The 11,260-nt window shown below is 38.1% G+C and overlaps 1 protein-coding gene across 2 annotated transcripts; it reads left to right on the top strand.

The window, feature by feature from the left end:
• The first annotated feature begins 217 nt into the window (after nt 1-217).
• On the top strand, nt 218-8,304 carry NPY5R (neuropeptide Y receptor Y5). 2 transcript variants are annotated; one of them, XM_032248522.1, is made up of 4 exons: nt 575-711; nt 2,427-2,465; nt 4,159-4,230; nt 6,643-8,304. In XM_032248522.1, exon 4 carries the CDS (start codon nt 6,656-6,658, stop codon nt 7,991-7,993), a length of 1,338 nt encoding a protein of 445 aa, XP_032104413.1. In that variant the 5' UTR covers nt 575-711; nt 2,427-2,465; nt 4,159-4,230; nt 6,643-6,655; the 3' UTR covers nt 7,994-8,304. The 2 variants fall into 2 exon arrangements, with proteins under 2 accessions (XP_032104412.1, XP_032104413.1); XM_032248521.1 differs by lacking the exon at nt 4,159-4,230 and having other exon boundaries at nt 218-711.
• Nucleotides 8,305-11,260: the final 2,956 nt, after the last annotated feature.

Below are 11,260 nucleotides of genomic sequence, written 5' to 3'. Positions count from 1 at the left end.
AGCGTTGATTTCATTTTAGCCTCACTCCCCTGCTCCCGCCGCTTGCCCACACCCACAGCTGCCACTCCTGGGAGTGGGGACACTTCTCTTCTATTCCGCATCCCTGCAGACTCCCTTGCCACTCCTGAACATTATGTCAACCTCCCCACCTCCACGCTTCCTTACTTTAAAAAAGGTGCAAAGAAAGAGCTGTGTACTGTTTTTCTTTTTTTCCCAAACAAAGATAAAACCTGAGACTCGAAGCTTGCTTTCAGGAATCCTAAACACTTAGAGGCACGGCCACTCTCACACCAGTCCAAGACTTCTCAGAGTTCGCTACACAGGGCTGGGGGCTGGACCGGCAAAATCGATTAGCCCATCAAGTTAACTTGGTCGGCCTGGGACCCAAGGCCAAGGTGAAGGGGTGACGACACCCAGGGCCCTGTCGCTTTTCCCTAGGGCCCCCAAACAGTGGCGCAGGGCTGAGATGCCCTCGCCCCCGGCCCCAGGCTTTGGAAGAGCCTGGCGCGGAGCAGGCGCCCTGGAGCGGGGTCTCGGGGGGTCCCCGGAACAGTCACGTGTTCTCGAGACGCCTTTAAACCCCCGCCCTCTCTTCCCACCGCCGCCTCCAGGTCCTGCTCCTGCCGCTGCCGCCGCCGCGGGGTGCAGGAGCCGTCGCGCAGGGCAGCGCTCCCGGGACCCCAGGGCCTGCATCCGTCGGGGCACCCCGAGGTACCGGCTTCCGCCCCTTACTGTCACCCCCTGCCGCGCCGGGTAGGCCTGCACCGAGGGGCCGTGCCGGGTCCCAGCGCGCGCTGCGAGTCCGCCCAGGTCTCTGGGAGCCCGCACCCCTGTCTCTGGTACCGGGGCGTTGTTGGGGGTCCCAAGAGGGCGGGGTAAGGAAGGTGACGGGAGCGCGGCTGGAAAAATGGGAATTAGGGTGGCGGATCAGGCAATTGTCAGGAGTGAAGAGACAGCGGAGAGGGTACTGGGCTGAATTCTTCATGCCGAGCAGGTCCCTCCAGTCTCCAGCTCACCCGGGTGGAGCAGGAGCGGGCCGAACCCGGGTGGAAAGTGTAGGGGATCCGCGGAGGAGCCTCCTGGGGAGGGGGCGGGGAATGGACGGACGCGCCCTGGGTGCAGCCAGGAAGGCGTCCGGAGCTGGGAACGGCAGCCCGAGGGGTGAACTGGGTCAGGGCTCAACCCTAGCGGGTCTCTGGCGAGGCCAGGGGCGCAGCCCGAGGGGCGCCACTCAGGCAGTCCAGCTGCGGTGAGCGGTCCAGCACTGACCTGAGCCCTGCAGGCAGCTGCGCTCCGAGGTTTGAGCTCCTATTTGCAAGGTGGCTTCATATGACAAATGCAAGCAATAATAAACATCCATAGAACTCGAATTCCAGAAACAGGAATTCTTTTTTCCAAGTTCACAGACCTTTAATTAATCTTTTAAGGGAACTGAGGCGTTGTGTTGGACCGAAGCCAAAATGATTTTACCATCAGCCGTGGAAAATAGCCTAAGGCTCTTTCAGCAGAATTTTGCAGTCCGAATGCAATTTTAGATTTCAGATTTCTCAAGGGAAGAGAAACTCTGCCGCTAGAATTTGGAAGGGAGGGTGGTGCATGCCTGTGTTTGTCAGCTGAGCGGAGCTGTATTTATCTTTCCAGTTCAAATCGTGGCATATTCTGGCTTTAAGAACAAACCACGGGAATATTTGAGAACATGGAATCATGCTCCTGTTCCAAGATCACAGCAAAATAGACAATAGTTGATATTTTATCATTGCAGGAGAAAAATAATTACATATATTTTATTCTTTTGTGCGATTGGCATCCTTTGTGAGAAGAATGATGTGTATTTTCATAAGGCAAGAAATTACTCGAACAAAGAAACCTTATTTAAATGTACAAGTCAGACTTTTAATATCCTTTGAATTCCCTGCAGTTCCTCCTATTATTTTTAAGAACTATCTACTACTGTCTTAAAATACTTAAAATCTATTCAGAAGGTTTCATTTGTCTAGATGTCAGATACAGAACAACTTATAAGAAAATTCCAATAAACCTTTAAGAAGACATTGCATATGTTGTCATAGTTTAATAATGAACTTTCATTTTTCACACTTTTTACTCAGAGATTAAAGTTCTGTGTTTCAGTATGAAAATTTCCATGGTGAGAGATACCACTAATATAAAAGAGAATAAGTAAAAATAGTAATTAGATATAACAAAAGTTTCATGCTGTCGATTTCAGATTTCTTAGCAAATAGTATTCCATGTGAAAATATTCTTTCTCTGGTTATATTTTATAGTTTCTATAGCAATCTGAGAAGGTTCACATATATCATTACTTTTATTATGGATAAAACATGTTGCATAAAAATGTACAGCACTTATAATAACACTTGTTGAAAAGTAGAGGATTATTAAACTTATTTGCATTTCCATTGTAGGTCTGCTCATTGTATTTTTCAGAAAAAGGAAGGGAAAGGGTAAGTTTAAGACAAGAAATTGTGCTTTTTTGTTTGTTTGTGTTTTTATTTAAAGAGCATTCTTGTACCTTAGATTTTCGACTTAAATCTGATTGAACAAATTTTTCCTAATGTTTAAACTATCCCCTGGCTACCAGGAGGCACTTAAAAAAAAAAAAAATCTGCATGTCCACACCCCCCACCCAACCGTCAGCATTTGCAATATTCATTATTTAGTTGTAAGAAGAAATTCTTCCTTCATTGGAGCAAAGAATCACCGAATGTTCATTTTGTGCACACTATATATTAGGTGTTATGTGTTTGTATGTTCATGGGGTAGATGGTGTGCTGTGGGACTAGAGGGAGAGCAGGAGATAGTTGACTACAGTCACACCAAAATGAAATGAATAAATGAATGTTGAATGAATGTATGAATGCTGAGACAATTTTTTAAATTTGCTAATCAATCTATCAGTAGCTACATCAAGTATTCATTATATTCAGCAACAGTACAAGTGTCCATGCTATAGTGAAAGAATATATTGCCGGCAGTCAGGAGGAAGCCATTCATTTATTAATTAATTCATCATCCTATTTGGGGCCTTTTATATCTCAGCAATCCACAGTTACTCAGAGTGCGAACTTGAATTAATCCATCCTAGAATATTCTTTGCATAGTAACTTGCTTTAGTCATCTTTGTGCTTACAGCGCAGCAGACCACCTACCAGAATATATGTTCAATAAATACTTCTTGGATGAATAAAAGAAGGAATAACTAGTCATTCATAGCTATTCATTAATAAAAGGGGCCTACCCTTTAAAATTATGTATAAATTATTCACTTTCTTAAAATTCTCAAATATTTTAAGGAATGAAAGAAACATCCTCAGTGTTTTCTCCAGCGTCCAATGAATACTCAGGATGGCATTTCTTTCATCTTCTTACTAAGGAGATGTGGTTTTATAACTTAATGCATTCAATATTTTATGTGCATATATTTAAGATAAAAGTTTTAATAACAGACTGCACAGTTGTGGAATCTGATGTACTTCTTTTTTCACTGACATTTTTTAAATGTTGTAAATATATCTTGGAATTTTAGTTTCATGTTGCTTGTGTGATAGCCTTTATCAATGAAGATATCCAGATGAAAAATTTAAAGTGCTAAACTCTATTTATTGTCTATCTAGGTATCTCTTCCTCATTACATTTTGAGGCCATTTAACACATCCATAATTTCAATGGTTCCCTATATGCATGTAAACATACATGTACACACATATATATGCACACGCAAATATATAGTCATACTGTATCCGGAATTTTCCCACATTTCCAGGAGGATTCATTTCTGTTATTTTACAGCCAGGGAAATGAAACTGCTTTTCTAAAATGATTGGTAACGAATATTTACTTAGCATCCACTGTGTGTAATATGCTCTGTTAAACATTATTGCTAGAATAAAAATAAGACTTTTATCTCCATTAGAATCTAATAGAGAGTTCTAACCACATAGATTGGAAAAAATCTGAATTTTAAACTCAAAACCACATTGTTTCTATTACCACAAATTGTGCTGCATCTTCTCTTTCTTCAAAAAATTCTGGACAGCAATTTTATGCTAAATAAATATCATCCACAGTTACATGTTTCAAAAAAGCACAAAGCCATTGTAGAAGGGTCTGTCCAATTTCTCTCTTATTCTTGCTTAGGTAATACAAGGAAAGGTCATCAGTAACAACTGACCTGCCACAAAGTTAGAAGAAAAAGATTGACTCAAGAAAGTAAGTAAAGAGAAGAGCAACTAAGTAGGATTGCTGTTACAAACAGCCTGTACACATTATGAGTATAAATAGGATCATAAATTAGCTGAATTGAGCCAGGGGGTCATCAGAACTCAGGAAATTAGGCAAAAGCACCAGTCAAAGCTATTTTGATTAGAAGCCTGCTGACCTATCCACAGTAGTTGGTGAGAGGCTATTGACTGGGAATATGATGAATAATATGATTCAGTAGGTCATGCGAGTCACTTTTGTATCAGGTATTCTTTTTCATTGAGGCAATATCAACGTATATTGTTGGCTAGGGTCTGAGAATGAATGAATACAATCCTGAGTCTTTGAATTAACTTACCCTTCAAAAGGATGTAGTTAGATTCCAGAAAGTAATTTGGTCAACATAAAATCACTTGTAGAAGTTGTGAAAATCTTGTAACTTTTCTCATACCACAACAATGATTCTGTCATCTTGTTTGAAACTTACTATGTAAAAAACTGAAGTTAAACTTATTTGTAATGAATGTATGTACACAATAGTATTTGCTGTTTAGAAATTTATTGAACCAGAGCCTGTAGGTCTCTCACAAATTAGAGATAACAGTCTTTACTATTAATTTAAATAGTTAATTTTTTGTAGTTTTAGTATAATTATTCAATTATGGATCCAGAAATAAATAGATAAACATACATTGATAGATAACAAAAATGCTTTTCTAAATACATATATATCACAATTTCTATGAAAATATATTTATTGGAATTAATTTGCTTTCTGGTTTGTTTTCTGTAGGAAATTCTTGTTAAAAAAAAAATGGGGGGAAAGTGGCGGAGCACAGTGGCTCATGTCTATAATCCCAACACTTTCGGAGGCCAAGGTGGGAGGATTACTTGAGGCCAGGAGTAGAGACCAGCTTGGGCAACATAGCAAGACCCCATCTCTACAAAAAATAGAAAGATTAGCCATTTGTACTGGCAAGTGCCTGTAGTCCCAGCTGCCTGGGAGGCAGAGATAAGAGGATTGCTTGAGCCCAGGTGTTCAAGGTTACAATGAGCTATGATTGCACTACTGCACTGCAGCGTTGGCAACAGAATGAGACCCTGTTTCTAAGAAAAATAAAAAAGTTTTTAAAAAATGAAAGTGCTTATTTTTTTTAAAGGAGAGGAGGGCTTCTTTTGGCCTTTTATTGGTATGTTTTAGGCAATTTAGTGCTTCATCAGGCAGTACCATCAAAAATATAATATGTAGAGGTGAATACATAATGCCATTGAGGTATGACATTAATTTTATTTGAAATGAAAAAACTTATGGGGAGTTATATTAATATCACTTCTACATTTATATTGAAGGTATAATGTTTTCCTTAAACAACGAATTCATTAATTCGTTTGTAAGCCAAAATCTATACGCAATTTTAAAATTCATAAAAGGGTCAAATTTGTTTGCTTTGTTTAAAAAAAAAAATAAACACTTACAGCACTACTAGTCCGTCAGTGGTTGTCCTAATCAGAGATAATCTGGCATATCTCAAAAGACTGAGGATTGGTCACAGAAGGATTTCGTCAGCCAGCATTGTGTTCACACAGGCAACAGTACAGCTTGATAAACACATTTAATGAGTGCCTACTATATGCATCTAGGTCACAAGCTAGTGACACTATACTCAAGCAGTTAAAATTTGAACATCGTGTGAACTAGGTGATATTTATTTCTAGAGTTTTGTTTGAATTTTTTATTCTCTCATAAACATTTATTTGAAACCTGCGGTGGTAAAGTTACCATGCCATGTATTGGGATGGAAACCAAAGTGAATAAGAGACAGCTTCTGCTTTTCCATTGCTTGTAAATCAGCAAGGTAGACTGGTAGGCATTATGATGCTATGAAAGCAGATTACGATATGCAGCATTAGACAACTGTAGACAGAATGTAGCAGGAGTTCTGAAGAGGAGGTCATGTGCAGCTGAGTTGACCAGGACAGGTGACCTTTAAGTTTGGCCTAGACTGAGATGGAAATGAAAGGAATTTTTAAGGTAAGGTTCTGTGACTAAACTATGCACCAGTTATCTTGACTTGGAGAATAATACTAATGAGAAAGTGTAAATTATGTATCTTGAAGTTTTTGCCTACATTTGCCTTTTTCTTTCCTTACGTTATTTACTACATAAATTTTAAAAATACAATCTACTTCCTTAACACAAGTTAATACATCTTAGAAGTATTGATAAAATTAAACTTACTGTAATCATTATTGGCTGATACTTGCACTGCACTTGGAACCAGTTAAAGATTTCATAAACTTTCTTAGGAGATAATAAGGTCATGGAAGCTTATTGTAAAATTTAGTTTCCCTCTGAATAGATTAATTTAAAGGAGTCATGTAATTTTTTTTAGATTTCTAACAGATGTCTTTTTATTCCAGGCAGGACTATAATATGGATTTAGAGCTCAATGAGTATTATAACAAGACACTTGCCACAGAGAATAATACTGCTGCCACTCGGAATTCTGATTTCCCAGTGTGGGATGACTATAAAAGCAGTGTAGATGACTTACAGTATTTTCTGATTGGGCTCTACACATTTGTAAGTCTTCTTGGCTTTATGGGGAATCTACTTATTTTAATGGCTCTCATGAAAAAGCGTAATCAGAAGACTACGGTAAACTTCCTCATAGGAAATCTGGCCTTTTCTGATATCTTGGTTGTGCTGTTTTGCTCACCTTTCACGCTGACCTCTGTCCTGCTAGATCAGTGGATGTTTGGCAAAGTCATGTGCCATATTATGCCTTTTCTTCAATGTGTGTCAGTTTTGGTTTCAACTTTAATTTTAATATCAATTGCCATTGTCAGGTATCATATGATAAAACATCCTATATCTAATAATTTAACAGCAAACCATGGCTACTTTCTGATAGCTACCGTCTGGACACTAGGTTTTGCAATTTGTTCTCCCCTTCCAGTGTTTCACAGTCTTGTGGAACTTCAGGAAACATTTGGTTCAGCGTTGCTGAGCAGCAGGTATTTATGTGTTGAGTCCTGGCCATCTGATTCATACAGAATTGCCTTTACTATCTCTTTATTGCTAGTTCAGTATATTTTGCCCTTAGTTTGTCTTACTGTAAGTCATACCAGTGTCTGCAGAAGTATAAGCTGTGGATTGTCCAACAAAGAAAACAGACTTGAAGAAAATGAGATGATCAACTTAACTCTTCATCCATCCAAAAAGGGTGGGCCTCAGGTGAAACTCTCTGGCAGCCACAAATGGAGTTATTCATTCATCAGAAAACACAGAAGAAGATATAGCAAGAAGACAGCATGTGTGTTACCTGCTCCAGAAAGACCTTCTCAAGAGACCCACTCCAGAATACTTCCAGAAAACTTTGGCTCTGTAAGAAGTCAGCTCTCTTCATCCAGTAAGTTCATACCAAGGGTCCCCACTTGCTTTGAGATAAAACCTGAAGATAATTCAGATGTTCATGAACTGAGAGTAAAACGTTCTGTTACAAGAATAAAAAAGAGATCTCGAAGTGTTTTCTACAGACTGACCATACTGATATTAGTATTTGCTGTTAGTTGGATGCCACTACACCTTTTCCATGTGGTAACTGATTTCAATGACAATCTTATTTCAAATAGGCATTTCAAGTTGGTGTATTGCATTTGTCATTTGTTGGGCATGATGTCCTGTTGTCTTAATCCAATTCTATATGGATTTCTTAATAATGGGATTAAAGCTGATTTAATGTCCCTTATACACTGTCTTCATTTGTAATAATTCTCACTGTTTATCAAGGAAAGAACAAATGTTGATGTCATATAAAATATATTTATAATAACTATTTATGTGTAATAAATATAAATTCTGTTAACATGGAATTTAATTTATGTGAAAGAGTTCTGGATTTGAATATCAGTTCATAATATATGGAAGACAATTTTATGTGTTGTAATAGGATTAATTTATTTAGTTGTGCAGCCAGTGTCAATCCAATGTATAATTTCATTTTAGAAAGTAGTTGTATTACCTTTCACTTCCACCTTGTCTTATAAACAAATGAATTTTATTTTTTGTTGAAACTAAAAGTTATATCTAACCAGTATTTTTGTCCAAAAATATAATAGGAAAAAAATTTCTTGAGGAATTTTTCATTTCAAACTTGAAGAATATCTACCAGCTATCTATATTCATTTCTACTCCACAGGCTTCTTAATGTTTAGTTTGCGAGTACAGAAAAAAGTTAGTATGCCTGGAAAATCATAAGTAAATGACAGATGTATGCCCAAATTATGAATATAAACATTAACTACAGTTTTGGAAGTCCTATAGGAAAATGCTGTTCCCTGTTAAGAATTGGTCAAATTGTCAATTTCACTTCACTGTCCTAGTAATACATTAGTAATTTACCAAATAAAGAATTTTAATTCCTTTCCAGACTCATTATACAACATTGAACACTACCAATAAAAGTTGTTTTCATATATATCTTTTCTATTCTAAAATGTGAAGTCTAAATGGCATCTGTATTTCCAGCTATTAAATAATTTTAAAGAATATTTTAAATGTGTACAGATAATTATGCTTTTGGCTAACATATAGAATGATTAATACACTTTATACTATTTCAATACTGTAGTCTCATATGCTGTCTTATTAAATTGAGGTCAGTCTTTTCAATTGTTGAAACTTTATTTTAGCCAGTCTTTTAAAGAACTAAGTCTCCGAAAAAAAATGGAGTGTTTGCATATATGATTCAGATGTGCATTATAACACTGACGTCTTCAGTACCTATAACTGATTTAAGTGTTTCCTGTTCTTAATAAGGGAAACAGTGAGACAAAACAAACAAAAACCCTTTAAGTTTGCAAGTAAGAAGCCATGCTGCTAAGTATTCAATCAACGAAAAATCCAAAATCCCTATGGGGGCATTGTTTATGCCCTCCTTCCCTAGATGATGTCCACACACACAGGAAGCTAATGTGATTTCTTGCCATGGGGAAAATAGTGCTGGTCCACAAAATATCCTCTGCTGGTTCCTGCTGAACTCCAGTTGAGGCATGATAATCTTGACTTGTCTCTGTGTTACATCAGGCTCTACTGCACCATGTATGGTCTGTTCTCAACAAAGTGAAAGCCTGAGAATCCAGCTCCAGAATCTCCAACCCCTGTTGACATGGTAGGACTGATACTCTTATTGACTTAAAACTGTCATTGCTTGAGTGTCAGCCGTATCCTCTGTTTTGTTCCAAGCTAAGGCTGTCTACTCTGTGGAGTCTTGCTATGCAGTCAATGACATTGCCCCTTGCTAAATCTGGAAGCTACTGGAGAACTTTATGTTCATCAGTGGAACTCCACAGGAACTTATGAAACTCTACCCCACACATAGAATGAGGCAACTTGGGCTTACTCAGGCCTTCTCTCTGCTCAGATGTGATAAGCTGCCATATCGACTCAGTTGTGTCCATTCCACGTTGGCACAATAGCACCCTGCTTCTCAGTCCTTTTTTAGACTTTCAAATATAAATCTGGTCACAAGCCCTGTCTGCTTTTAGCTTCCCTCTAATCTTTCTAGTGCTATATGAGTGTTTTTTCCTAGTTTTTATATTATAGCAGATGGAAAAGGTGAAAAACCTTTGTTCACTTTTGCTTTTCTCTTTTTTCCTTTTTCCTTTTTATTCTAAGAGATTCTACTTTTTTCTGCCTAGTAAGAATGTCTCTCACTAATATCATCCCTTTTCTCTGCACTGTGACATAGTAGATCAAGGTTTGCTTTTGGAAGAGAGGATTTTATGATCAAGACTTTTTCCTCCCTCGGTCTCACCATGCACAAAGAAAGAAGGGGCAGGGGAGTAATCTGAAGGCTGACCTCGTGTTTAAAAGCATTTGGCATTTGCACTTTCACTAGCACAATTAATTTCAAGGTTTGAGGTTAGTGTCTGGAGGGAGAGAAATCTCACTGATAAGAGCTAATATAAATGCATAGGGAGATGTTTTATCCTGTTAGAAAAACTTACATTAGCAAATGTACAATAGCTGTCAAACTTCACAGGTTTTATGGCTGTCTTGATAGATGAGTTTAGTTAAGCTGGATAAACTAATTTGGGGCTCTTAAACTATTGAACTCAAGGGAAGAAATTTATCTTTCCTAAATAGAAATAACTGAATGTTCTTAATAATTGAAAGTTGAGAATTTTGGATGGGTTGGCGGACAGGTCGTTAAGATTGGGATTAATGGTTTTAGAAGATTATTATAAATAATGATTATTTTATAGACACTTGCTTAGTGAGTTAAACAATTTATGTTCACTCAACTCTCCATTGCTCAAAGGCTGATTATCTAACCTTTTTCCTATTCTCTCCTGGTGTCTGACTTGATTACTCATTCAATAGCATCTGCACAGAAGCACAGCTAGGGGAAATGATTTGAAATGATAAACAGTCAACCTCATTACTTTTCCGCAATTATGTAGAAATATTTAATTCAGGAAGAGATGTTAAATTGGGTTTTAGTGGTTATTTAAATTATTCCTGACCAGACATGGTGGAGCACGCCTGTAATCCCAGCGTTTTAGGAGGCCAAGGTGAGAGAATTGCTTGAGCCAAGGAGTTCAAGACTAGCCTGGGCAACATAGGGAGACCCTGTTTCTACAGAAATTTTAAAAGTTAGCTGGGTGTGGTAGTGCACGCCTGTAGTACTAGCTGCTCAGGAGGTGTAGGCGTAAAGATTGCTTGAGCCCAGGAGTTAGAGGCTGCAGTGAGCTATAATCATGTCACTGTACTCCAGCCTGGGGAACAAAACAAGACCCTGTCTCAAAAAAATAAAAATTATTCCTGCCACCTATATTGCCCATTACTGTGAATAATAAAACACTAGATTTGAAAAAAAAAAGCTGGCAAGAGCACGAAGAGCAACTAAATTAAATGATAAGAAATGTGCATTAGGATTATTTTAATTAACAGGTATCTACTAAATATCTAGTGTGTACTAAGAACTCTTTTAGATGACAGACCAAAAAGATCCCTACTCATTTGGTGCTTGCC

Source organism: Sapajus apella, unplaced genomic scaffold (assembly GCF_009761245.1).
Source record: "Sapajus apella isolate SASKATOON/1434 unplaced genomic scaffold, GSC_monkey_1.0 scaffold67, whole genome shotgun sequence".
Classification (NCBI taxonomy): Eukaryota; Metazoa; Chordata; class Mammalia; order Primates; family Cebidae; genus Sapajus; species Sapajus apella.
This window is presented reverse-complemented; position numbering and strand designations above follow the sequence as displayed.